This window comes from Alligator sinensis, unplaced genomic scaffold (genome assembly GCF_000455745.1).
Source record: "Alligator sinensis unplaced genomic scaffold, ASM45574v1 scaffold819_1, whole genome shotgun sequence".
In the NCBI taxonomy this organism is placed as follows: Eukaryota; Metazoa; Chordata; order Crocodylia; family Alligatoridae; genus Alligator; species Alligator sinensis.
This window is the reverse complement of record NW_005843030.1, coordinates 297,257-323,609: the sequence shown is the minus strand read 5'-3', so window position 1 is coordinate 323,609 and position 26,353 is coordinate 297,257. Positions and strand designations below refer to the sequence as shown.

Sequence of the window (26,353 nt, the reverse complement as noted above, 5' to 3'; positions counted from 1 at the left end):
GCAGTATTCCAACTGCGGTCTGACCAGCGCCCGATAGAGGGGAAGTATCACCTCCTTGGTTCTGTTCGTCATGCATCTGCTGATGCACGATAAAGTGCCATTAGCTTTCCTGATGACTTTGTCACACTGACGACTCATGTTCATCTTGGAGTCCACTAGGACTCCAAGATCCCTTTCCGCTTCCGTGCCACCAAGCAGGTCATTTCCTAGGCAGTAGGTATGCTGGACATTTTTCCTCCCTAGGTGCAGCACTTTGCATTTCTCCTTGTTGAATTGCATTCTGTTGTTTTCTGCCCATATGTCCAACCTGTCCAGGTCTGCTTGTAGTTGTTCCCTGCCCTCCAGTGTGTCCACTTCTCCCCACAGTTTTGTGTCATCCGCAAACTTGAACAGAGTACACTTCACTCCCTCGTCCAAGTCACTGATGAAGACATTGAAGAGTATTTGTCCAAGGACTGAGCCCTGCGGGACCCCACTGCCCACACCCTTCCAGGTCGATACTGACCCATGCACTATGACTCTCTGGGTATGACCCTCTAGCCAATTCGCCACCCACCGGACTGTGCAGTCATCCAAGTCACAGCCTCTTAACTTGTTCACCAGTATGGTGTGGGATACTGAATTGAAGGCCTTCCTGAAGTCTAAGTAAACGATGTCAACCCCTACTCCTGCATCCAGGTGTTTTGTAACCTGGTCATAAAAAGAGACTAGATTAGTCAGGCATGATCTACCTGCTATGAACCCATGCTGGTTTCCCCTCAGCATAATTTTTCTAGCTGGGCTCTCGCAAATGTAAGCCTTGATAATTTTTTCAAAGACTTTGCCAAGGATGGAGGTGAGACTGACTGGCCTATAGTTATCGGTTCAATTAATGCAGCTTAGACTAACCTGAGAAGATTGAATTGATTCAGCCTAGGGCTTTCTGACTGTCTGTACTTGGTTTTCCAGAGTAACATTAATAGATGTGCCATACCTGAGCCTTCAGGAATTTTCTCATCAGGAGCATCTTCCATGGTGTGTAGTTGTCTCAGCTGTTTTGCAAACCTGGCTGGATTATCCCATGGGATATAAGATACTTCATAATCACCACCAAGCATCGACCCTGAACTCTCCAGTAGACCAGAGTCATCAAGCTCAGTCAGCCTCAGGCTTTCAAAAGTAAACATTTTGAAGGCTCTTTCTACTTCAGCCCAACTCAAGAGTTCTGCAAGAAAATTAAAACCATTCATAGAAAGTGTCCTTATTGTTCAGTAAAAGATGAACAGCAGACTGACTAGGTGTATTGTCTTTGGCATCTCTGCTAAGCCTGACAAGGAAAATAATGGTGATAATAATTTACTTTAACTTGTCTCTTTCTGGAATCTAATTTCCTGAATTCTAGAAGACTGCAATTACACACTGAATTAGCACTGTTAAACCTGGCATATATTACACAGTGTTACTTGAAAAGCTTTTCATACATACTGAAAAGACAGGATAAAGAAAATGTAGAAAAGGGATCTTCAAAGGTCATCTGGTCCAACTCTAAGTCAGGACTATCCCGATCACCCATGAAGTGAGGGAGCCCCGGTCTAGCGCTCCCTTGTCCTCCAGCTGTGGCCGGGCAAACCAGCAGGCAGCTCCCTGCTGTTCTCTTCCCCCTCCCTCCCCTGCTAACAGTCACCTGGAGGCAGTGCAGGGCTTGGAACAGAGGTAGTTCAGGCTGAAACAGAGGTAGTTCAGGGTTGGTGCAGGCAGGCTTGATTTTGCCCCACCCCCCTCAACCCCTGTTGGGTTTGGGATTGGGGTGGGGGGGGGCAGGCAGCGAGCTGTAACTCATGGTGCTTTGTATAAAATGCCATAAGTTAGAGAGTGACCCTAACATCTGGAGGCACCCAAGGTCAGTTGTGGAGCTCTGCTTCATTTTACTGCTGCTGAGCTTTGTCCCCTACAACATCCACATGTTCTGGGCTTCAGAGCTCTTCTTATGATTCCCTGAGCTAAAAACAAACAACTGGTTTGATGCGGCCGTAATTAGGACAGGCTCAACTATTTATATACTAGACTTAAATAGCAATTAAGTCAAATTAATTTGAATAATTCGCTGGTACTTAATGTGGGATAATGGACTTGTAAGTCTGGGAGGGCTGCAGTTTGGTGCAAGACAAGAAGCTGAAATGTGAACCAAGCCAGTTGTCTGTTTTTAGTTCTAGCAGTGTGTGTGTGGAGTGTAGGGGGCAGGGGTAGGGAAGTTCTGAGCTTCCAACTGTTGCCCTTTACAGCACACATAGGTTCTTGAAAACCTCCAGTGATGGAGATTCTACAACTCCCCTAGGCAGTCTATTTTACTGCCTCACTGCTTTAACAGGGAAGATGTTTTTCCTGGTATCCAATCTAAATTTACCATATCTATTTCTTATCTCATATTTGAATCCAAAATTAGAGAAATGGCCAAAACCATTAACTTGAAGTAAAGCTCTCAGCTATGGTGTAGTCCACTGAATGCCACCAGAACTGATATCTACTGGCTGGTAGCATATACAAATATGAAGCACTTTTTAAAAAGTTGCATCTTAGTAATAATTATTACGTATATGCTGACAACTAAAAGCAATATAATTAGCGTATATTAATTTCAAGAGCGCATAATGTGTCTGCAGAAAATGGCAGCATGTAAAAAGAGTTCCAAGATCTATGCCCAATGACAGTAGGAAAGGAACTGTGGGGGCAGGGAAGTTTTTTATTTCGTGCAGTCATGGTGTGAACATTCAGACTCTAGAATGCATTTCATGTGGCTTTTCTAATTGTTTCACACTGCACATCATTCTTGCACACACAAACAGGGTAGGAGACCACAGTTCTTGATGGAGAAATAAGCTTAACTTACACATTTGACTAAAAGACTACTGTAAAAGCTGTTGTACTATTAATGCAAGAAACTCAAAGGGAATGCAATTTGACAGCCATCATTATTTTTAAGTAATGCTTGTTGATCAATATAAAGCTTTTTCTCAGTTCAAAAGTTATTGCACTATATATCTGTGGTTTCAAAACTCTGTTGTCTGCATTTGGATTGGCATGAAAGTTCATGTGATTAGCATTTTTTGCCTTTCCTCTTTTAAGCTTAATAGCAAACCTACATAACCTGTGAGTTCTGACACATTGTCAAGATCCAGGCCTCAGTCCTTTGGTCTCCGACAGGAATTGTAACTGGTTTGCTCACAACCTAGAAACTGACGTTTAGATTAGCCCAAACTTAATGCTAGATTAGGGTGTGAACAAGTGGATTTTACAAAAGGGCTGGTTATGGAAAATAATCTTAGATTGGGTGATCATGAACTGATTCAATTCAGTCTAATTTACAGTATAGACCAAGGGGTGAGCAATTATTTTGGGCAGAGGGTCACTTACTGAGTTTTGGCAAGCCATCAAGGGCTGCATGACAGGCAGCCCAGGGCAGATTAATATTAATTTTCTAAATTTTTAGGCGCCCCACGGGCCAGATAGAATGGCCTGGTGGGCTGTGTTCAGCCCGTGGGCTGCATTTTGCCCACCCCTGGTACAGACAATAGTGTCCATAACTAGGATTTTGGACTTCCAAAAGAGAAACTCTGAGAAACTAAAGAAACTCTAAGATGAGGGTAACAGGGTTGGCTAATCAATCTATATTTCAGCCAGACATTTGATACTGTGCCTCATAAGAAACTACTAGCTAGAGTGGAGAAGATGGGGATTAATACCATACTTTTATAGTAGATAAAGACCTGGCTAAGTGGGTAGGTTATACTTAGGGGTCTATCTAAATGGTAGGTGGATTTACCAATTTTCGCAGGTTGATTGTGGCCCAAAGCTTTAATTCTCTGGTCATTTCATGGTGGTTCCACCCTTTGGTGCTCATTAATGGAGACACTCCACCCCTCAGTGCTGACCAGTGGAGAAACCCTGGGCAGGGGGTAGAAGGGATGAGGGGGCAACTGTCATTTTCTCTGCTGCCTTTCATGTCACACCAGTAGCTGGTGCCTTCCCCTCCTGGCAGTGAGGACTGCTGGCTCCCACTGGGGAGCCCGAATTTTATTTTAAAGGTTTTTTTGTGTTGATTTTGTGGTTTCTGCAAAATCCACAAAACTGTGAATTAAGTAGATCCCCAGTTATACTTTAAGAGGAGAGGGGCTACCTGTGGTGTTGCTTAAGTCTTGGGGCATATCTAGTTAAGTATTTTCATCACTGACTCTGGTGCAAGAACCAGATGTGTGCTTACAAAATTTACTGGTCACATAAATTTAGGCAGTATTGCCAATACAGAGGAAGATGAGATTATTCTGTGATTATTATTCAGGGGGTGCATCTACATATACAATTACAGCACCTGAATAAACTGCATAGCTTGTTGCTCTGGAAGTAATTGCTCCTGGACATACCATTTGAATGTGTGCCTAGGAGCAATTAACTCTGGAACAATAAGCTTTGCAGTTTATTCAGGCAAAACATGTGGAGCCAAGGCAGAGCAGCCCTGGCTGGCAAAAAGCCCTGAGGGTCAGCCTGCCAGCCCAAGGTTGCTCTCCCTGGCTCAATGTGCTGGGGAATGCTGGCTGGGGCACAAGGATGCTTCAGTGTGGGGCTAGCTGGCATGCAATCCCCACTCTGAAGTACCCTTGTGCTTCAGCCAGCCAGGCAGCATTTACATATGAGCTGCTGCAGAGTTTTTTACTCTGTAACAGAATAGTACTTGAATTTACAAGTACTATCCTGCTGTGGAGTAAATTTGTTTACCTCAGGTTTTTTTTCCTTCCTTTACAGCATGGAGTATGGACCACCTGATAGGCTCAAACAAGTGTATTGTGAATACCTGCTATTTCAATAGCATAAATATTATTGGTACCCTTATTTCACCTGCTTTCTTTCTGTGGCACTTAGTTTCTCTTGCATGCCACAGCCACAGAGCACCTACTAGAAAATATATGAGAATATTTTGTAGGCCTTTCTGGGCAAAGCTGTCTGTGAAGGCAGGGGAATAGAATCAGTGGGCCTTCCAATCCTGCATTCATACATTCTGAAGAATGTATGAATTGGTGACTACTGGCTAGTACAGAGGTAATTTTAGTTGGAAAAATCAGAAACTTCCCCCCAAAGAATGGGTTCCCACCATCTCACAGGAATCTGTCCTTAAACAACAAAACAGCAATAGAAATGAGAATTCACCATTGGTACAATAATGCATGAGCTCATGGACTCTGGCCAAGCGTTTAGTGTTGTTCCCAGGTGAAGGAAGGGGGAAATGAAGAAGTTCCACAAGTGGAAGCTTGTCCATCATTTTCTGTTCAATCTTTTCTGGGTTTAAGTCCTCTTGGACCTGGAGCAAGGAGTGAAATTTAAAAAAAAAGGTAGTGTTTCATAACAAAGGATTTTTCAGCATTCATTTAAAATTTAAGGCAAAACATTTAAGTATGTGTTAACTCTGAAGTCAGTGGGACTTAAGCACATGCTTAAGCATAGCAAATGCTTATACTTCTTACTAAATCAGTGTAAGTAGAAGATGGAATGAGCTGTTTTTCTATTCTCTTCATTGTGGGGGAGTGGTAACTTAGTAGGAGGAAAAGAGAAGAACTGACAGAAGGCAAAATTAATAGATGTTTGTTAAAATCACAAAGACCATTTGCCATTATTAAACAGAAACTGAAATTTTCCTGGAATATTAAAATTATGTATTGATGTAATCTGTGAGAATACAGAGAATACTTCTTTATTAGCTTTTTTTCTTCCACATCTGATCTACACTATTAGCTATAGTGGCATCCTCCACAAGAGAGAAGTCATAAAACTCAGTCTCACTAGGTATGTCTACATGTGCTTTTACATGTGCCTAAATGGAATGTGCATTTGTCTAACGCACATTAAAGTGATACAGGTATGTGTCTAAGGTGCATTAATGCAGTGTGCAGACTGATTTGAAAATAAAGTTAGTGTCTACCATGTACTGAAGGACTGTGTCTCTGCTAAAAAGTATTTTCCTCCTTCACCAGCCAACCACACTACCTGCTTTCTGTTGGAATACCTTCACTATCTGACAACTTTAATCTGCTTCCAATATTGACTTTAAATGAATTCTAAAACTCCAAAGGACTAATTCTATATAAAGAGCTCTGTCTTCTTATGTTGAATACTGTGTTTGTCTATTCTATTCTATTCTATTCTAGTCTAGTCTATTCACTGCACTCACCACTAAAGCATCTCAATGCCTGACCTGGTTTCTTCAGAGTAATAAACTTGTGGTCCAAAGCAGAAACCATAAAGCTCCATGAAGTTCCATAAGGTTCCACAACATTTTATTTTGTTCTCATGATAAACAACAAAATGAACATGAGCCACCAATGTAATGCCATAGCTGGCAGAGCTAATCAAACACTGGCATGCATCTACTGAGGTATCTCGAGCAAAGCCAAAGTCTTTAACCTAAAGATGTTACCCTCCTGCTCTACCTGGTGAGACCGTAGCTGGAGTACTGCATCCATTTCTGGGTGCCACACTTCAGGAAGGATGTGGAGAAGCTCAAGAGAGTCCAAAGGAAGGCCATGTGCACGATTAGAGGCCTAGAGACCTGGTCATATGAGTAGAGGCTGAAAGGCTTGGGAATGTTCAGCCTGGAGAAGAGAAGACTAAGAGGGGACTTGGTGACAGCCTATAAGTATATCAGGGGAGTACATCAGGGCCTGGGGGAGCATCTGTTCACCAAGGCGCCCCAAGGGAGGACTAGAAATAATGGGCACAAGCTGACTGAAGATCGCTTCAGACTAGACATAAGAAAAAAACTTCTTTACAAGTTGAGTATCGAGGGTTTGGAACAGGCTCACCCCAGAGGTGGTTCAGTCACCCACCCTGGTGATCTTCAAAAAGCATCTTGGGGCCTTTGTACACACCATGGTTTTTGCCCTTTCTTGCACTGCAACAGCAAGACTGTTTGCCAGAAAGGGTATTCTGGACACTTTAAATGTCTTTCTGGCACATTAAAGTAAAACTCCTCAGATGTAGTTTAGTTTGGCTTGACACAAATTAAAGCATTGTGTCCATGGATTTGTTGCGGGCAAACATAAAGCCACTCAAAGATATGTAATGAGCCTTTTTGTCCACCAGATGGCACTCCACATTTTTTGTAGTTCACCCCTTCAAATTGCTTCTGCTTTTTTTCTTTTTCTTGTGCCATGTGCTGGCTCCATGCTCCCATAGCTGTGTGGCAGGGCACAGGGTGGGGGGCCGCACTGGACCATCTTGTTCTCCTGCAGCACCAGCTGGGACTGGGCTTAATTTATTCAAAAACCAAGTGCATGCAAACACTGACATGACACTTCAAAGCTTAATTTGTTTAAAAACCTAGTGCATGCAAACACTGATGGAATGCTCCAAAATAAACAAGTTAAATTTTATAAACCTATTTAGTTTAATGAGGATTAAACCCCATGGTGTGTACAGGTGCCCTCGATGCCCATCTTGCTAGGGTCATCTGACCCCAGTGGTCTTTCCTGCCCAAGTGTAGGGTCGCTCTACCCGATGATCTGTAAGGTCCCTTCCAGGCCTTAAAAACTATGAAACTATAGTGTACTAAGGCTGTGCAAAATTTTGCTGGTTGTTTCATTTTGACACTGTTTTGACTCGTTTTGAACTTGAAACAGCCTCAAAACAAAATGAGGGCAGTAGAAATGTTTCAAAAGTTTCAAAACATTTCATATTTTGAAGCTGAAGCTGGGCTTCCCTGCAGGGAAACAGAAAATAAGGAGAGGGAGGGGGAAGAGGGGGGAAGGACTGCTCTGATATTGACTGTGACTGTTTGGCTACCTGAGATGCTGCTGGTGCTACTGTACTGCTTACTAAGTTATTACCTGCTGTTGTTTAAAGTGGTGGACCAGGCTGAGACTGTAGGGGAGGAGGAGACCTCATTGGGGAAGCTACTATGTCGTGTAGAGGCCCCAGTGCCAGTGAGGGTACAACTTAACACACCCACACAGTCACATGTCATGAGTGTTGCTTGTCAGCAGCTTGAGATGCAGTTTCCCAGAAACCCCTCCACCTATCTCCTTGAAACCTGGCAGGCTTCATGGCCTCAGCAGGGACTACCATGTCTTCAGTTTTCACCCTGTTGTGCCTTCACACACACACACGACACGAGTTTTGCTCATCAGCAGCTTCAGGTGCAGTTTCACAGACACCCCTGTACCTATATCCTTGAAACTTGGCAGGCTTTGTGGCCTCAGCAGGGGCTACCATGCCTGCTGTTTTCACCCCACTGTGCTTTCACACTTACAAGTGACATGAGTTTTGCTTTCAAGACCTTGAGGTACAGTTTCCCAGAAACCCCTATACCGATCTCCTTGAAACTTGGCAGGTTTCATGCCCACAGAAGTGTCTGCCATCCCTGCTGTTTTAATCTACATCTGCCAAAAAATGACAAAGTTATAGGCAGTTTTGTGCTTCCCCATTATAGCCTATGGAAAAATGTCAAAATAGCATCAAAACAGCGAACCAGTTTCAATGAAACGAAACAGAACAGTGCTTTTGAAACTAAATGAAACTCAAAATGAAACACTGTCCCATTGAAATGGCAAAACGGAAGTTGAAATGAAATGGTGCTGTTTCGCACAGCCCTGTAACATAGTCCATCTTATTGTTTACATGGAGATTGCACTCAAGGGGATGCTCAGACCACTCAAGACCTGTTTCAGTGTACTTGAGATGGGAATGCTCTCATGGCTCAATTCAGGACTTCCTAAAGTGGGGTGCAGCACACCACCCCTCGGATCAGGAGGAGGTTGGGGTGAGGTGTTGCTGGAGTCCTTTGGCTGGCAGGGAACACTGAAGAGTCAGACAGGGAGCAGATGCACAAGGGTAGGGGTAGCAGGGGAGGATCATGCCTGGCACAGTTGCAGCTGTCCCTGGTTGATCTGGGGGTAGGGGGAGTCCCAGAGCTTCACCTGTCCTTCTCCAGCCATGAACTACTGGGAGCAGCTGCACAGGGTGCTGGGCTTGGACAGGGACAGCAGTTGCTTATTCTAGTACCTGCTCTCTGCCCACTCCCTGTTCCTCTAGGTGTACCCTGCTAGCTAGGAGCAGGTGCTAGAAGGAGGAACTTGCATGCCGCTGATGCTTTCTCCAGCTGAGCTCAACATTCTGAGTAGCTACTTCTGCAGCCTGCAGCTGGAGCAGGGTAAGAGAGGCTTTGGGGCTCCACCTGTTCCTGCACTACACAGGGACAGCAGTGCCAGCATGCAGGTTTCTCTTTCCAATGCCTGCTTCTAGCCAATGTGGGACACTGTTGTGGAGGGACTGACGGGCAGTGAGCAGGTGATGGAAGACAGAACCTGCATACTACTGCTGCTATCCCTTGCTGAGCCTGGTTTCTGCACAGCCACGGCCCATGGTTGGAGCAGGGCAGGAGCAGCTCTGGAGCTTCCCTTCCCCTCAGGTCAGCCAGGGACAGGGGCAGTGTCTGAATGGAGTGGGGTAAGACTGCAACCCCAAGTCCTCATAATTTACCCCTGGATGCTTCCAGAGTGGTTTTACTACTATAGTTCCAGGTTTGGCTTGTCAAAGTAAGAGAGTATAGGTAGAACATGCTCAGGACTGTTCATGGTGTAAAAACATTTGAAAATTAACATAGTGCACTGCATGCCAGGATCTCCATAGTTTCATAGTTTGTAGGGTCAGAAGGGACCTTGACAAATCATCAAGTCCGACCCCCTGCCATGGCAGGAAAGAGTACTGGGGTCAAACAACCCCAGCAAGGTGTTCATCTATCCTCCTCTTAAAGAGCCCCAGGGGAGGAGCCAGCACCACTTCTCTTGGAAGTTGGTTCCAGATCCTAGCTGAAACACAATGACCCCTTTCCACTGCAACAAGAATTTCTCCCTGTTACTTCACTCACCCCAAGTCATCCCAGCTGGGACTTGAACTCAGCTCTCCCATGTGGTAGGCAGAAACTACCACACAACCACCAGTGGTGAAAGAACTGCGTTATCCATGGGTGGCTTCAATCTGTTCTGGATGATCCTTAGACTTTTGATATGTGGTAAAAGTTGCCATCAAATGGACAAAGTTTGGGCTCTTCTACTCTGTGTTGTTGAAACAGTACTCTGAATTAATGACCTCTCTGTCCTTTCAAGTGTATTAATGTTCACTGTCTGTAGATTTTAACACTGCTGATATAAGACACAGAAGTATACCTTTAAGAGGTGCAGCCTCTGTGACATAACATCATGGTAATTTAGTAGAAGAGGCCATTGGGGGAGGATTTTCATTTCTTCATTGTCTTTAGCAAGAAACAAGCTGTAGAGATTCTGTTAAATAAAAGGGCAGATGCACTGAAAATTAGTAAGCAAACTTAAGGGGCAAAAGGTTTTTTTGTATGGTATCTTTTATTCAACCACATGTTAGACACACTTTTGGGCATAAAGCACCATTCTTTAGATCTGGGAAAGAAGTAGACACAGCCTAAGCTAGATAACAGAGAAAAACAGTTTACTTTTACCTCCATGTAAATGAAAGCAGAAGCAGTTTCAAAAAAATGAAATGACCAGGAACAGTTTAAAAAAAATAAAGTGCAACTGAACAGACACCCAAGTTGTATAGAAGACCAATGCCAGTCAAAAGGGAATCTCACAATTATGAAATCACTGAAACACAATTGAAAGATGGACCTGGAAACAAAAATTAATGTCCTTTCTGGCTGTGTCTACATGAGACAATTTACTGCACGGTAGACTAACCTACTGCACAGTAAAGCTTTGCTATGTAACTGTGTGCAGGAGCTACTCTGCAGTAGATTAGTCTACTGCACAGTTTTCTACTAACTGGAAAGACCGGTAATAGATTTACTATGGTTACATAGCTGATCAGGTGCAAATTGTTCCCGGTCAGTCCAGGTAGCAGAGGGAAAGAAAGAACTCTCCCCTCCCCTGGGAAGCTACTTGCTTCCCATCTGTCTTCTGCCCTGGCAGCTGCCTACTGCCAAGGTCAGAATCATAGAATCACAGAAAGTTAGGGTTGGAAGGGACCTGAGGTGGTCATCTAGTCCAATCCCCTGCTCAAAGCAGAACCATCCCCAACTAGATCACCCTAGCCAAAGATTTGTGTAGCCTGGTTTTAAAAATCTCCAAGGATGGAGCTTCCACCACCTCTCTGAGTAACCTGTCCCAGTGTTTTACTACCTTCCTAGTGAGAAAATTCTCTCTCATATCTAACCTAAACTTCCCTTGCTGCAACTTGAGACCATTGCTCCTTGGTCTGTCATCTGCCACCACTGAGAATAGCCTAGCTCCATTCTCTTTTGAACCCATCAGGTAGATGAAAACTGCTATTAAGTCTCCTCTCAGTCTCTTCTTCTCTAGATTAAATAAACACAGTTCTCCCAGTCTCTCTCATAACTCATGTCCTCCAGCCCCCTCACCATTTTTGTCGCCCTCCACTGGACTCTGTCCAATTTGCCCATATCTTTTTTTAAAGTGGGGGGGGGGAAACTGAACACAGTACTCCAGATGTGGCCTCACCAGTGCTGAACGGAGGGGAAAAACTACTTCCCTGGACCTGCTGGCAACATTCCTACTAATGAAGTCCAGTATACTGTTAGCCTTCTTTGCAACAAGGGCACACTTGGCTCATATTCAGCTTATTGCCCACTTTAACCCCCAGGTCCTTTTCTGCAGAGTTGCAGCCCAGGCAATCATCAGGCAACCTGTACTGGTGCATGGGATTGTTCCATCCTAAGTGCAGGACTTTGCACTTGTTCTTGTTGAACCTCATGAGATTCCATTTGGCCCAATCCGCCAATTTGTCTAGGTCACTTTGAATCCTAGCCCTACCTTTCAGTGTACTCCCCCCACCCCCCTGGTTGATGTCATCTGCAGACTTATTGAGGGTGCACTTTATGCCATCTTCCAGGTCACTGATGACGACATGTCACAATGTTGCCTTCCCCATTCAGTAAGGGACCCACACTTTCCCTAATCATTCTCTTGCAACCATCATACTTGTAGAAACCCTTCTTGTTACCCTTCATATTCCTTGATAGCTGCAATTCCAATTGCGCTTTGGCTTTCCTGACTTCATCCCTGCATGCCCGAGCATTGCTCTTATATTCTTCCCTATTTATTTCTTCAAGTTTCCACTTCCTACAAGCTGCCTTTTTGTGATTTAGTTTACTGAAGAGTTCCCTGCTAAGCCAAGCTGGTTTTCTGCCATACTTGCTAGTTTTCCTGTGCATCGGGATTTTTTGTTGCTGCACTTTCAGTAAGGCTTCCTTAAAATACAGCCAGCTCTCCTGGACTCCTCTCCCCCTCAGTCTGGCTTCCTAAAGGGATCCTGCCCATGAGTTTCCTGAGTGAGCCGAAGTCTGATTTTCTGAAGTCCAGGGTCCTTACTTTGCTTCTCTTCATCCTTTCTTTCTTCATGATCCTGAACTCAATCATCTCGTGGTCACTGCCGCCCAAGTTGCCATCCACTACTACATTCCCCACCAATTCTACCCTGTTTGTGAGCACCAGGTCAAGAAGAACATGGCCCTAGTTGGCTGCTCCAGCACTTGCACCAGGAAGTTGTCCCCACCACTCTCCAAAAACTTCCTGAATTGCCTGCACACTGCTGTATTGCCCTCCCAAGAGATGTCAGGGTGACTGAAGTCCCCCATGAGAACCAGGGCCTGTGATTGGGAAACTCCCACTAGCTGTTTGAAGAAAGCCTCATCCACCACTCCCTCCTAGTCTGGTGGTCTATAGCAGACCCCCACCATGACATCACCCTTGTTGCTGTCCCTTCTAACCTTAACCCAGAGACTCTCAACAGGCCTATCTCCAGTTCCATACTGGAGCTCTGAGCAATGATATGGCTCTTTTACATAAAGTGCAACCCCTCCTCCTCTTCTCCCCAGCCTGTCCTTCCTGAACAGTTTGTACCCAGGTCCTGAACAGTTTGAACCCAAGCAGTGAGGTCCGATCACAGAACCCAGGTGAGGACAATGTCCCTTTGTCCACACAGCAGGCAGCTCCCAGCCTCAGATCCGAGATCAGAGCCAGGGCTGGGAGCTGCCTGCTGCAGGGGCAAAGGGACATTGTCCCCACCTGGGCTCTGCAACTGGAGCTGGCCCCAGTAGCAGGCAGCTGCCTGAGGTAGGGGTGCAGGGTGAGAGGCAACTGTAGATATGCTGTCAGGGAAAGCTTACTGTGAAGTATTTTATTGCACAGGAAGCTTTCTGTACATTAATTGCACATGTAGATGTGCCCACTGGGCATTAAAAATAATGGACTAAACACAGGCAATGACTAAAAAGCCGGTGTCTACTTCTTTCCCAGAGCTGAAGAAAGGTGTTTTCTGCCCCAAATTTTGTCCAGCTTCTTTCCCAAACACATAGCTGTTCATTGGTGACGTGTAGGGGGTGTATGTGGATGCACATGCACCCCCTGAGCTTGGCAGTGCACACCCTGAAAAAAGCACTGCTGATGCTGCCAGCAGTGTATCATGGCTGTAACAATGCTCCAACCCAAACCAAATGTATTGACCTATCAAGAGCTCTGAAAATAAAAAGACAATACAAACCTTTTTTCCACTCTCAGAAAGCACAAGTGAAGGAAGGATAGACACTATGTGATCTGCAATGCTACGATCCGTGCCATCTTCTCGGGGCTCTGGGACTACCAAATTTGGTGGTGTAATGTCTTTTTCAGTTGCAACAATCTACAAAGAAGAAAACATACAACATTTTTTTACAGCACTGATTGCTAATCATCTTAATTTAAGAGTATCAAAGTATAGTCACATATTCATAATTTTCTCAAAAATCATTATCCCCATAAGTTCTCTCTTAGTATTGGGTGAAAAAGGCACAAGTAAAACATTTATTTCCAATGGAAATTTCCAATACTTGACTTCTGATTGAAGGTTAGGTTTTGGAAAAGTATGGTAACATTCTTTCACTATTTTATGGCATTATGAAAAAGGAAAGAAAACCTTTCTGACAGAAAAACATTTGAGAATTTTAATGTACTTGGACAATTAAAAATGGCTGCATATAAGAAACTGAATCTTATATGAATTGTCTTTAGTAAAGTGAAAGGCAAGGCTTTTTGTAGATGTAACAAGCTCATACTTTCTCCTTGTCCCAGGTGCAATGTTGCCTGCATTTCCTGCTCTGCCCTAGCCAGCCCTCCTCCCCAGGTGTCTGAGATTATCTCATCTTCCTTTTCTTGATTCTACTCCATCTGCTGGTAACTAGAGAGAAGGAGCATCTAGTTGGCAGAGTTCATGGCTTTGCTGTTACCCTTGGTATTCCTCTTCCTCCCCACACATAAGTTTTTTGGGATCTTTTTCCCCAGGCCAGTCTTTTCCTTTTAAAGTTTCCAACTCAGGGATTGGCAACCTATGGCCTGCAGGCCAGATCTGGCCCTTAGAGAGGTTCAGGTCTGATCTTCCATGGGGCACTGGGGGCATGGACCTGCCCCAAGCCACCTGCTGCTTCATAGTGTCTGAGTTTATGCTTACTGCAGAGGGATTGGGAATTTTATAGCCAGCCACTCATAGGTGGGGACAGGCAGTGTTACCTTTCAGCTCTGTTCTTGGGGAACCCCGGCACAGTATGCAGTCTGTCTGACTCACAAAGGACTCAGCCCCCCACCCCTGAACAAGAACTGATTAGAGGAAGGACTTACAAAAGACAATGAAGATGCAGTGGGAGACACATCTAAAGCCCTCCAGACAAGGGTGATAGGAGTGAAGCAACTCCCCTGGCCTCATTTACATTGGAGATGAAATTGGATGACAAGTCATTTACATGGGAGATGGGACAGGAAAGTACCTTCATTAGGACTGCACTGGATTCTGGGACCAGAAAAGCAGGGGAACACTGCATGATGGGGGATCTATGCTCCAAACATTTATCAACCCATGTCTACACACACTCAGCTCAGCATTTATCAGACCAATTGTAGTAATGACTCCTTTTTTGGTGCCCAAAACACTGAATCTGCCTGTCTGTATTGTGAGCTCCCTCAGAGTAATGCCACCCATAGCCAGGAGTGATCAGTTCCTATTATCCAGCATATAAGCCATTGTTTACCCATAAACAAATCTAGTGTTCTCCCTTGAGCCATTGTTAGTTCTCTACAAAAACCCCTACCCAAGCTCAAGTTTTTGTCCTGGTGCTAATTCTTTCTCTGAACCTCACTTACTCTTCCTTCCCCTTGACCTCCCATTTGCTCTGCAGCATTTGTTCTTTTACCTAAGCTAAAGATCCCTGTAATGCCCAAAACTATGGTGAGGTCTGCTCATCAAGTGAGTTACTACTAGGACCATAGTGACAAGAAATTGGGACATGTTGAGTTTTAAGGTGCATGAGGGTATCAGCTGAAAGTGCTGATTGGACCCACCCTGCTCAGATGTACTCCACTAGTGTGTGTGTATGTGTGTCTAACTGCATTTATTACTGTCCTTCTGAAATAAGGGATGAACCAAGTTCAAGGCACATGTGGGTATCAGCCTGTCAATGCTGAATAACCCGGCCTGGCTCAGATGTGCTCTGTTAACCCATGTGTTTGTATCTGACTGCATTTTATTGTTGCCCTGATGAAGTGAGTTCAAGGCATATGAGGATGTTAGCCTGTCAATGCTGCATAACCTGGCCTGGCTCAGGCATATCCTGTTGATCTCTGTGTGTGTATGTGCATCTGATTTGGTGGTTTGAGGAACCCAGCCCCATTAAAACTGAGTCCTGCAAGATGGCTCCATTGGGGGTGAGGACTTGCAGAAGGGAGAGATACAGATCCATATAGAAACACAAGTAACACAAGCAGCACATTTATAGAATTACAGAGACCACAGAAACGTACCCTAATAAACGAGCACACCCCAAAGTGACGGGCAAATCTGGTAACAGCAGAGACTTTTGCTCCACAGTGATGGCTGGGTTGTAAGCTGTGGCCCATGCTGCCACAAGGCCACTGAGTTCTCTTCAGATTCTGAATAGGATCAGTACCAAGCCTGCCTTCTCTGTGGCCTGCTAGACCTCCCTATATTATCTGCAGGCTTACTCCAGTCATTTCACCTGGGTTTCTTCTCTTCCTATTCCAGACAGAGCTCTTGCCTTCCCCCAGCCAGAGGGCTTTCTAGTCCCATCTCCCCTCCCCACACCTTTCTGCTATGGGGGTTCTTCCTTTTGCTCTCAGGGGTATAGCCTCCAGCCTGTCTGGCTGCTCCTTTAGGCCCTGTCCCTTCTTCCCTCTAGTGGGGACTAAAGAAGCCCTGGTAGAGTGGATAGTATCTTTTATTGAGGCAACTGCATGGTTCAATGTTCGAGATAGGAGACAACCTTCTGAATGCAATGCACTCTTCTACAGGTCACCTCAACTATACAGGTCACCTGAAGAAAAATGCACTCCATTTGAAAGCTTGCCTAAGTTTATCCCAACTATATAGTTGGTGTAATAAAAGATATCACCAACAAAAATCCTTGCCTCTTGCATATTTCCTGAATTATCATGGCTACACTGGGGTGGGCAGGGAAATCCACAGCCAAAGTCAGAATGAACTGGGGTCAGAAGCTGAAGCCAGAGCCAAGGTAAACTAAGAGTCACAGAAGAAGCACAAGTCAGAGTTGAAGGTCAAACCAGACCATGAGTGGGGACCAGAATAAAGGACTTCCAAGGGTCTTAACAGAGTCAGAAGCCAGGGTCAGAGCCAGGAGTCAATAGACCACCATGATAAAGTATACAGGTGATCAGGAGCAAAGACTTTCACCTTTGCCCAAACAAGGAGACTGGGGCAGGATCTGGCTTTTAAAGGTTAAAGCAAGTGGGGCTTGCTGCCCATGACTTCAGGGGATAGGCTGCCCTGATTGCTTCATTCAGCCCAGCTGGAACCAGGGCACTGCTTTGGCCTTGGTGAAGGTGGTGCTTGTTCTGGGGATGACTTGCCCTAATCTCTTGATTGGCACCTGCTGGGTCAGTGGTTCTGGCTTGGCCTCAGTACAGTAATCCCCTTTCTAGGGCAACCTTTCAGTGCTTTTGGACCAGGTTTCTCTGGGTGGGCCTGATGGAATGCTCAGACTGTCAGGGGCATGCACATTCTCTGCAGGTTCCCATGAGTGGTCTGCTGGCCTACAGCCTTCCTAGTCAATTAAATATTGAAGCCTTTGCCACATTCTCCAGATGTCAAGGGCCTCCTTGACTGTAAACTTATCATGCCCCTGGACAAGCACAGGTGAGGGAGGGGGAGTGGAGGCTCCTGGAAAGGGGTTCTCAGTGTATGGTTTCAACAGGGAGATGTGGAACACAGGATAGACCTGCATGGAATAAGGAAGCTTCAGGCAGAAGGCCACTGGGCTGATAACTGTGGTGACTGGGTAGGGTCCAAATAATTAGTGATTGAGTCTGGTGGAGGGATGATTGGTATTCAAGTGCTGGGCAGGTCATACCTTGCCCCCTACTTTAAACACAGGGACTTTGAAGTGGTGTTGGTCCGCATACTGTTTGTAGGCCTCTCTTGCCTACCGAAAGTAGCTTGTCAGGTCCTCATATATGCTGCAGGTGGGTCACCAGGTTGACAGTTGTAGGGGTTGGTGAGGCAGAGGGTACAATGGAAGTAGGGGTGGAGGCCATAATTAGCATAAAAGGGGCTGAGCTGGGCAGAGAAGTGGTCCAGGTTGTTGTAAGCTAACTCAGCTGGGGTAGGAGGGTGATCCAGTCACCTTGATGGAAGTCTAAAAATGAGGCACTGCAGGTACTGTTCTAACACCCTGGTGAACACCTACGATACCTTGCTGTGCCCCGCTTATCAGTTAGTAGGCGGCCACCTGAGGCTGAAGAGGTCCAGGTCCCTCAGTCTCTTTTCATAGGGCTTGGCTTGGAAACCCTTAACCATATGAGTGGCCCTCCTCTGGGCCCTCTCAAGGCTATCCACATCTTTCTTAAAGTACGGCACCCAAAACTGGACACAGTACTCCAACTGCAGTCTGACCAATTCTGCATAGAGGGGAAGTATCGCCTCCTTGGTTCTATTCGTCATGCATCTGGTGATGCATGATAAAGTGTGGTTAGCTTTGCTGGTGATTTCGTCACACTGACGACTCACGTTCCTCTTGGAGTCCACTATGACTCTGAGATCCCTGTCTGCTTCTGTGCTGCTGAGGGGGTCATTTCCAAGCCAGTAGATGTGCTGGGTATTTTTACACCCTAGGTGCAGCATTCTGCATTTGTCCTTGTTGCACTGCATCCTATTGTGTTCTGCCCACTTTTCCAACCTGCCCACGTCTGCCTGCAATCGTTGCCTACCCTCTGGAGTGTTCACTTCACACCACAATTTAGTATCATCTGCAAACTTGGACCGAGTACACTTCATGCCCACATCCAAGTCACTAATGAAGACATTGAAGAGTACAGGTCCAAGGACCAAGCCCTGCGGGACCCCACTACCCACCTCCTTCTAGGTCGATACTAACCCATCTACTACCACTCTCTGGGTGTGACCCCCAAGCCAATTTGCTACCCACTGGACTGTGCCAACATCTAAGTCACAGCCTCTTAATTTATTTTTGAGAATGGGATGAGATACCATATTGAAGGTCTTCCTAAAATCCAGGAAAACGACATCCACCTCTACTCCTGTGTCTAAGTGTTTTGTGACCTGGTATCCTGTGTCTGACAGTGGCAGAACTGGATTGTCTGTAGATAAATTTATCCCCTATTCATAGATTCATAAATTGTAAGGCTGAAAGGGACCTCAGAAGATCACTGGGTCCAGCCCCCTGCACCAGACAGGAAAAATGACAGGTAGGGCCAGGTGACCCTGGCAAGATGATTGTGCAGTTTCCTCTTGAAGTTTTCCAGGGTCAGAGATTGCACCACCTCTGGAGGGAGCTTATTCCACAGTCTGAACATCCTAACCATGAAGACATTTTTCCTAATGTTGAGCCTGAAATGGTCTTCCAGGAGTTTGTGGCCATTACTCCTGGTTTTCCCTAAGGGATTCATAGATGTTAGGGTCAGAAGGGACCTCAATAGATCATCGAGTCCGACCCCCTGCATAGGCAGGAAAGAGTACAGGGTTTAGATGACCCCAGCTAGATGCCTATCTAACCTCCTCTTGAAGACCCCCAGGGTAGCAGAGAGCACCACTTCCCTTGGGAGCCCATTCCAGACCTTGGCCACTCTAACTGTGAAGAAGTTCTTCCTAATGTCCAGTCTAAATCTGCTCTCTGCTAGCTTCTGGCCATTATTTCTTGTAACCCCCGGGGGCGCCTTGGTGAATAACACCTCACCAATTCTCTTCTGTGACCCCGAGATGAACTTATAGGCAGCCACAAGGTCGTCTCTCAACCTTCTCTTGCGGAGGCTAAAAAGGTCCAGGTTCTCTAGTCTCTCCTCGTAGGGCTTGGTCTGCAAGCCCTTGACCATATGAGTGGCCCTTCTCTGGACCCTCTCCAGGTTATCCACATCCCTCTTGAAGTGCGGCACCCAGAATTGCACACAGTACTCCAACTGCGGTCTGACCAGTGCCCGACAGAGGGGAAGTATCACCTCCTTGGATCTATTCGTCATGTATCTGCTGATACACGATAAAGTGCCATTAGCTTTTCTGATGGCTTCGTCACACTGCTGACTCATGTTCATCTTGGAGTCCACTAGGACTCCAAGATCCCTTTCCGCTTCCGTGCCACCAAGCAGGTCATTTCCTAGGCAGTAGGAGCCCTGGTGAACAGTTGTTCACTGAGCCGTTGATGTACTCCCTTGATGTAGCAGTAAGCTGCTTCCAAGTCCCCTTCTCAGCTTTCTCTTTTTCAGGCTAAAGAATCCCAGGTCCCTCAGCCTTTCCTCATATAGCTCGCCATGCAAGCCTCTAATCATATGGGTGGCCCTTCAATCTAGGAATCTATGAATATATGAATTCAATCTATGAATCTATACATCTATTCTATACCATCCCTGGCACCCACCATTTATCAAGTTAAAGATGCCAAAGGAAACACTCCCAACCATCCAGTTCAATAGCCATTCATAGATCTATCATCCATGGATTTATATAGTTCTTTTTAGAACATGGCTATGCTATCTATCTCCACCACCTTCTGTGGTAATTAATTGCAGAACTTGCATAAATAAAGTACTTTCTCTTGTTACTTAAAACCTATCTCCTAATACTTTCAGGAGATGCCCCCTAGTTCAAATATTCTGTAACTTGGTTAACAACAGTTGCCTTTTACTTTGGTCCATGCCCTTCATGATTTTACAGATCTCTATCATTGCCTTGATTCAGCCTTCTCCCCTCCAAATGGAAGAGTCCTAGCCTTTTTAGTTTTTCCTGGTATGGTGACTGCTCCAGGTCCCTGATTATTTTGGTTGCCCTTCTCTGTACCCTCTTCTATTTCTGCTATATCCTTCTCCGATGTGGGGCCCAGAACTGCACACAGTATTCAAAATTTGGGCACACCATGGATTTGTACAATGGCATTGTGATGTTCTCCATTTTGTTTTCAATTTCCTTCTTAATGATACCCAAGATTTTACCGACTCTTTTGGTCACCACTGCACATTGAGCTGACATTTTTAGAGAACTATTTACAATGATTCCAAGGTCCCTTTCCACCTAGTTCAGAACCCAGCATTGTGTATGTATAGTTGAGGTTATTTTTTCCAGGTGCATTACCTTGCACTTGCTGACACTGAAGTTCATCTGCCAATTTTCTGCCCACTCACTTAGCTTGGTAAGATCTTCTGGCAGCTTCTCTCTATTAGCTTGGGAGTTTACTACCCAGAATCATTTAATATCATCTGGAAACTTGGAGATTTCATTACGTATCCCTACAACAGAGAGCTTGAGGCTTCTGTTACTTTAAGGAGAAAAATGTTAAGAGAAGCCAGGCAATGGCAAAGCCTCACTGCCCAAGCAGAGGCAAGGCCCATCAGGGTAAAAGGTTGCACCTGCTGTTAGTCAGGAGAACTCAGCCCAGGACGAACTCATGGCAAGTTGGAGACCAGAGGCTATGACTGCTTACCGCAGGCCTTGCAGCCTACAATAAGACAACAGAGCAAAGTCTGGCTTGAACAGCAAGAGGATGATACAGCAGCAGTTCTAATCTGCCATGGCAACCAGTCATTAGGTTCTGAGAAGAAACACTTGTGGCTGATAAGGAGACACCTCACTGAAGGGGCAGGGCTTAAGCAGTATATAAACCCCAGGCTTAAGCCACAGAAGCAGTCTAGCTCTGCAAGCTGTTGGGTAAAGAGTTTGGGGCCAGGAAGACTGCAGGAAAATGCTAGACTAACTTTAGAGCTGTTCTAAGGACTGCCAGCAGAATACTGGTACTTTACAGAAAGACACAACCGTGGGTAGGGGAAAGCCTTGCTCCAAGACAGTGAACTATTGGTATTATTTGCTATACCTAGAACAGGTTAAGTTTATGTTACAAGTGGTGTGCTTTTTCCCTTTGTTACAGTTTACAACTGGTGACTTGGGTTTAGGACTGTCGGGGAAATCCAGAGGTCCCAGTAGTGCCAGAGGGCATGATAGTGTCTTGAGCCCAGCTAGGGGCTCAAGACACTGGGCAGGCTTAGCCAGAGGGCTGACGCTGGATAGAAATGGCTGAAGCAAGGGCCACAGCAAAACCAGACTGGGGGCCAATATCATTTGTATCTCCCTTGTCCATGTACTTGTTGACACCCCCAAAGGAATCCAACAGATGGGTGAAGACTGATTCCCCTTTACAAACCCCGTGTTGACTTCCCCAGGAGATCATATTTGCTTATGTGACTGCTGACTTATTTTTTTATTAAGGATAGTTCCTTTCAACTTGCTGGGGATGGAAGCAAGACTTGCTGGTCTGCAGTTCCCAACTTTGCCTATGGAGCCCTTTCTAAAGATGGGTGTTATGTTGGCAACCAGCCAGTCCTCTGGTACAGAGGCTGTTTGTAATGATATGTTACATATTATTGCTAGCAGTCCTGAAATTTCACCTTTAAGTTCCTGCAGAACTCCTGGGTGAAAGCCATCCAGTGCTGGTGACTTATTAATATTCAGTTTATGGATTTATTCCAAAACTTCCTCTGTTGTTACTTCAATGCAGTCCAACTCTTCAGACTCATATACTAGAAAAGGTTGATATGGCATGGGAATTTCCCCAGTAACTTCTGCAGTAAACATCTGGGAAGATGGTTCCTGACTATAACTGTTTATGAAACACAACTGTACAAACTCATCCTTTTTCTTGATGAACAGTATGGGTGTCCCTGCTGGGGATGTGGAGGGGTGAATTAATCCTTTAATCCCTTATATATTACCAGAGTTGGACCCCCTGTTCCAAATCAGGTAATAGATACAGATGACTGAAGGGCAACATAGCCCCAGGCTGTAGATTTATAGAGGAGTCATAGGGCTGATATGGTAGCAGGGTGTCCACATTCTTTTTGCTAAAAACATTGGGGAAGTACCAGTACTTGGAGGACAGTGTGGTGGCTGATTCCTGAGCTGGGGTCTTTGTTAGCATAGGCCCTGCTTCCAGGGATACCACATCCTGGGCTACCACTAAACTCATGATCCAGGGTGCACAGTGCCCCTTTGTGGGGGAAGGCTGGGTTAGAGGGGTGACAGCCCTGAGGTGTGGCAAATTAGATTTCTGGTGAAAGTCAGATTCAAATTGGATAGGTTTCTGCTGCCAGTGAATTGGTGGGTTATGGAGGGCCAACCATGGACTTCTGAATATCAGGGGCATGTTGTGGACCGAATCAAGGCAAAGTGTAAAATCTTTATATGGTCCTGGACGGAGACCCAGAGTGGGGCATTTTAAAAGGATAGGAACCTGATATGAGGAGAGTGTTATCCATCCACTTGATTGTTAACAGAGTGGGCTTACATGTTACTGGAATATGCTTCACTCTAGTGAAACTGATGTCCATAAAATTGTCTGAGGCAGTCAAGCCCACCAAAGCAGAGAACTGTATTGTGGACATTGTGAGGTGGAACAGGTACATGGTGAGCAGCAATGGAGAAGGGCTGCATATTGCAGTGGCTCCTGCTTTTGAGACCAAGGGGGCAATGTGGGTAGAGGGGCAGAGTATGGACCCATCATCTGGATCAGATCCCAGGTGAGTACCTCTGTGTGGGGGTCCTTCTCTGAGGCCCTCTTCTCTAGACACTGTCTAGTGAGGCAGTAGTCAGTCCAAACAGAGCTCAATCAGTGGGCACAAATGGGTAAGGGACTCAACCCAAGCAGTTTCATCCTTCAGCTCCTCACTTAGGACTTGGAGGAAGTGGAGCACCTGGGATGCCTCATTCCATGGGGTATCTGCAGCTAATCACTGGAAGTGAATGGCATATTGGTTCATGGGCTAGCTGCCCTGCTGCAGTTTGGAGGACTATTTCTGTGAATTAGGATTGCAGGGGGTCCGGGTACATGCAGGACACTGCATCTAAAATCTCATCTAAGCCCTTGAGGAGAGAACTGGTGACCTCCAGGAGAGAGGATAACCACATCAGGGCACTTCCTGCAAGCAGGATAATGATTAGTCCTATTTTGGTCTTGTCTGTGGGATAGATGTGGGAGCACAGCATAAACAGCAGGTAGCACTAATATAGGAACCACTGAAACTTATTTGGGTCTCCACTGAAGCACTCAGGAAGCAGGACTTTGGGTTCAGGTGGGACGCCTGCCAATGGAGATGTTTTGCTGCTGAGGATTTTGTTTTCTTTCACAAGGGTCTCACACAGTACCTACCAGGCTCCAGCCTGGGCCTTGTTTCTCCTTCAGGCAGCCTAGCAAGGCTTGAGGTCCCTACCTGCCCTGCAGCTGCTCAATCAGAGCCTGGATCCACTGAACTATCTATTGTGGATGGCTGATCATTTTGGGGGATTCAGACACTTCTGGGGCATTTGAGGTCTAGAAGGGCAGAGTGGATTTTGTATCTCTAGCCCTGGGTTCTGCCCTGCAGGGTCAAAAAGGTTGATCTGGACAAACTGGGAGTGTCTGGCCTAGATTTAGTAAGTGTTTTTGTGCAGGTATCTACATATGTGGGGATTAGGGAGCAGATTTGCACCAAGTTTCCTGCAACCCTTCAATGGGCCCCTGTCACCACCAGGGGAACCTCCAGGCTCCTCCTGGGCGCTATCCCAGGGGATGGCAGGGAGCACAGGGCCAGGAGACAGATGTCTCCCGGAAGCAGGGAGCTCCGAGCCCTGGCTCCCTGTTCAGGGGTAGGAGACTTGGAAAGAGCTGCAGGGGAGGGGCAGGTCCCAGCCCCTGCCCTGATCTGCCAATGGGGCACCTAGCAGCTCGCTCACTGATAGCTGCCCCACCAGTAGATTGGGACAGGGGCTGGGACATGCCCCACCCCTGCAGCTCTTTCCAAACCCCATGCCTTGATCACCTGATCAGGGCACAGGGCTGGGACCCTGAAGAGGACAGCTCCCAGCCCTCACCCTGCACACTGTGAGTGTGGAGCTGGGGGGGGGGGCGGGGAACAAGTTCCCCAGCCTGTTTTTCTGTCCCTCACCCCGCTCCCAGCTCTTCACTTACATAGTAGGGCAGGGAACAGGTTTTCCTGCCTTGGCCAGCAGGGATTTCCCAGTGCCCACTCTGTGACTCTGGGGCTGGTGCTGCGAGACCCTGAGCTTTGTGGTTGCTGGGCTCAGGCTGGGAGATCCTTATCTCCCATTTCCCATTTGTCTATGCTTTCCCACTTGGAAAGATCTGTGAAACCTATTAGCAATAACTTATGCATTTAGGAACTAGCTTTTTACATTAACATGTATAATGTTTGAAATGTTAGGATTTATTTAATACCTTATTTGCAAGTTAGCCTGGAAAAACATTTTAGTAAAGGTAGTGTTTGTAATGAGGCCAGGTCAGAATCCTGGACTGTGCTGGTCCTAATCAAGAGACCAGCATAAGGCAGGGAATCCTGGACACCATTCAAGCTAGCAGTGACTTTCAAGGAGCAGGGCTCAGGCTGGGAGACTCTTATCTCACAGTCTGAGCTCCGTGGTCATGGGGCTCAGGCTCAGAGAAAAGGGTCTCTCAGCCTGAGTCCTGCTTTTAGGTGATGCTGACTGCACAGTAGCTCATTACTACTGTGCAGTAGTGTCGCATCACACTCCATGCCATGTGATGCTACTGTGAAGTAGAAATGAGCTCCTGCGCAATCAGCATCTCATGTAGATGCTGATTGAGAAGTTGACAAGTATGTAGTATGGTGATCACTTTCATTTCACAGTTACATTACATGGCTACACTAAGAATCCTGAGCGTAACACCACCCTCCAAGAGTTATTGTTGGCTAATTAAGCACTTGCAGGGAAGTAAGAAGGGAGAATGACACCCCTTTATTCTTCTGCTTGGCTCACTGAAGCTGTTCATTTTTCAGCTACAAACATATTGGATAGGGAAAAAGAAGCAGGAATTGCTTGCCTTAATACTCTTCTCACTAAGAAGGTGGGTGGGAAGGGACACAATGGAGTGAATATATGGCCTGTCATACAGGGGGTGTCTCTGCATGGGATGCTTTACTGTGCAGCAGACTAATCTGCTGTGCATTAAAGTATCACCATCTCTACTTGTGCGCAGCAATTGGAGCAGAGTAGAGTAATTTACTACAGTGGCCAGATAGTCCCATCATATATAAGTGGTATACAGCAGTGCAGTAAGTTATCGCACTTAAACACATGTGTTGATACTGGCATCGGGATTAGTTTACTCTGGCTCAAATTGAGTCAGAGGATATTCAGTTGCATTAATTGCACATCTAGACATGCCCAGGGAGAGTGAACTGCACCCTGAAACAGGATCAAGTAACCTAAATCTTTCCCTCAAAGGAAGAGAAGGCAGAAGAGTATTCAAGTAACAGACCCTTCCACCTGAACTTCCCTGGGCAGTACAGGTATGTACACCACTGCTGTCTTCAGGCTCACTCATTTACCATAGAATCATAGAAGTAGGGTCGGAAGGGACCTTGTAGATCTTCAAGTCCGACCCCCTGCCTGGGCAGGAAGAAAACTGGGCTCAAATGACCCCAGCCAGGTAGACATCAAGCCGCCTCTTAAAGACCCCCAGGGTAGGAGCCAGCACCACCTCCCTTGGAAGTTGGTTCCAGATCCAAGCTGCCCTAACTTGAAGTAGTTCTTACAGATGTCTAATCTAAACCTACTCTCCAACAACTTGTGGCCGTTATTCCTTGTTATCCCGGGGGGCGCTAGGGGAAACAAGGTCTCCCCCAAACACTTCTGGTCTCCCCTAGTGAATTTATAAACGGTCACCAGGTCTCCTCTCAGCCTTCTCCTGTGAAGGCTGAACAGGTTCAGGTCCTGTAACCTCTCATTGTAGGGTCTGCCCTGCTGTCCCCAGATCATGTGGGTGGCCCTCCTC

At 46.0% G+C, this 26,353-nt stretch overlaps 1 protein-coding gene across 1 annotated transcript in view; it reads right to left on the bottom strand.

Annotated features, from left to right (window-relative positions):
- Positions 1–26,353, bottom strand: part of LOC102383584 (sperm-associated antigen 17-like) — a gene marked incomplete at its 3' end in the record, with an annotated part of 368,781 nt that overhangs the window by 113,163 nt on the left and 229,265 nt on the right. Inside the window, exons 13-16 of the mRNA XM_025193226.1 lie at positions 13,552–13,689; positions 10,188–10,301; positions 5,179–5,329; positions 974–1,204 (exon numbers count right to left, since the gene is read on the bottom strand). Of these exons, the coding sequence (XP_025049011.1) occupies positions 974–1,204; positions 5,179–5,329; positions 10,188–10,301; positions 13,552–13,689 (634 nt within the window). The remainder of the gene's footprint in view (positions 1–973; positions 1,205–5,178; positions 5,330–10,187; positions 10,302–13,551; positions 13,690–26,353) is intronic.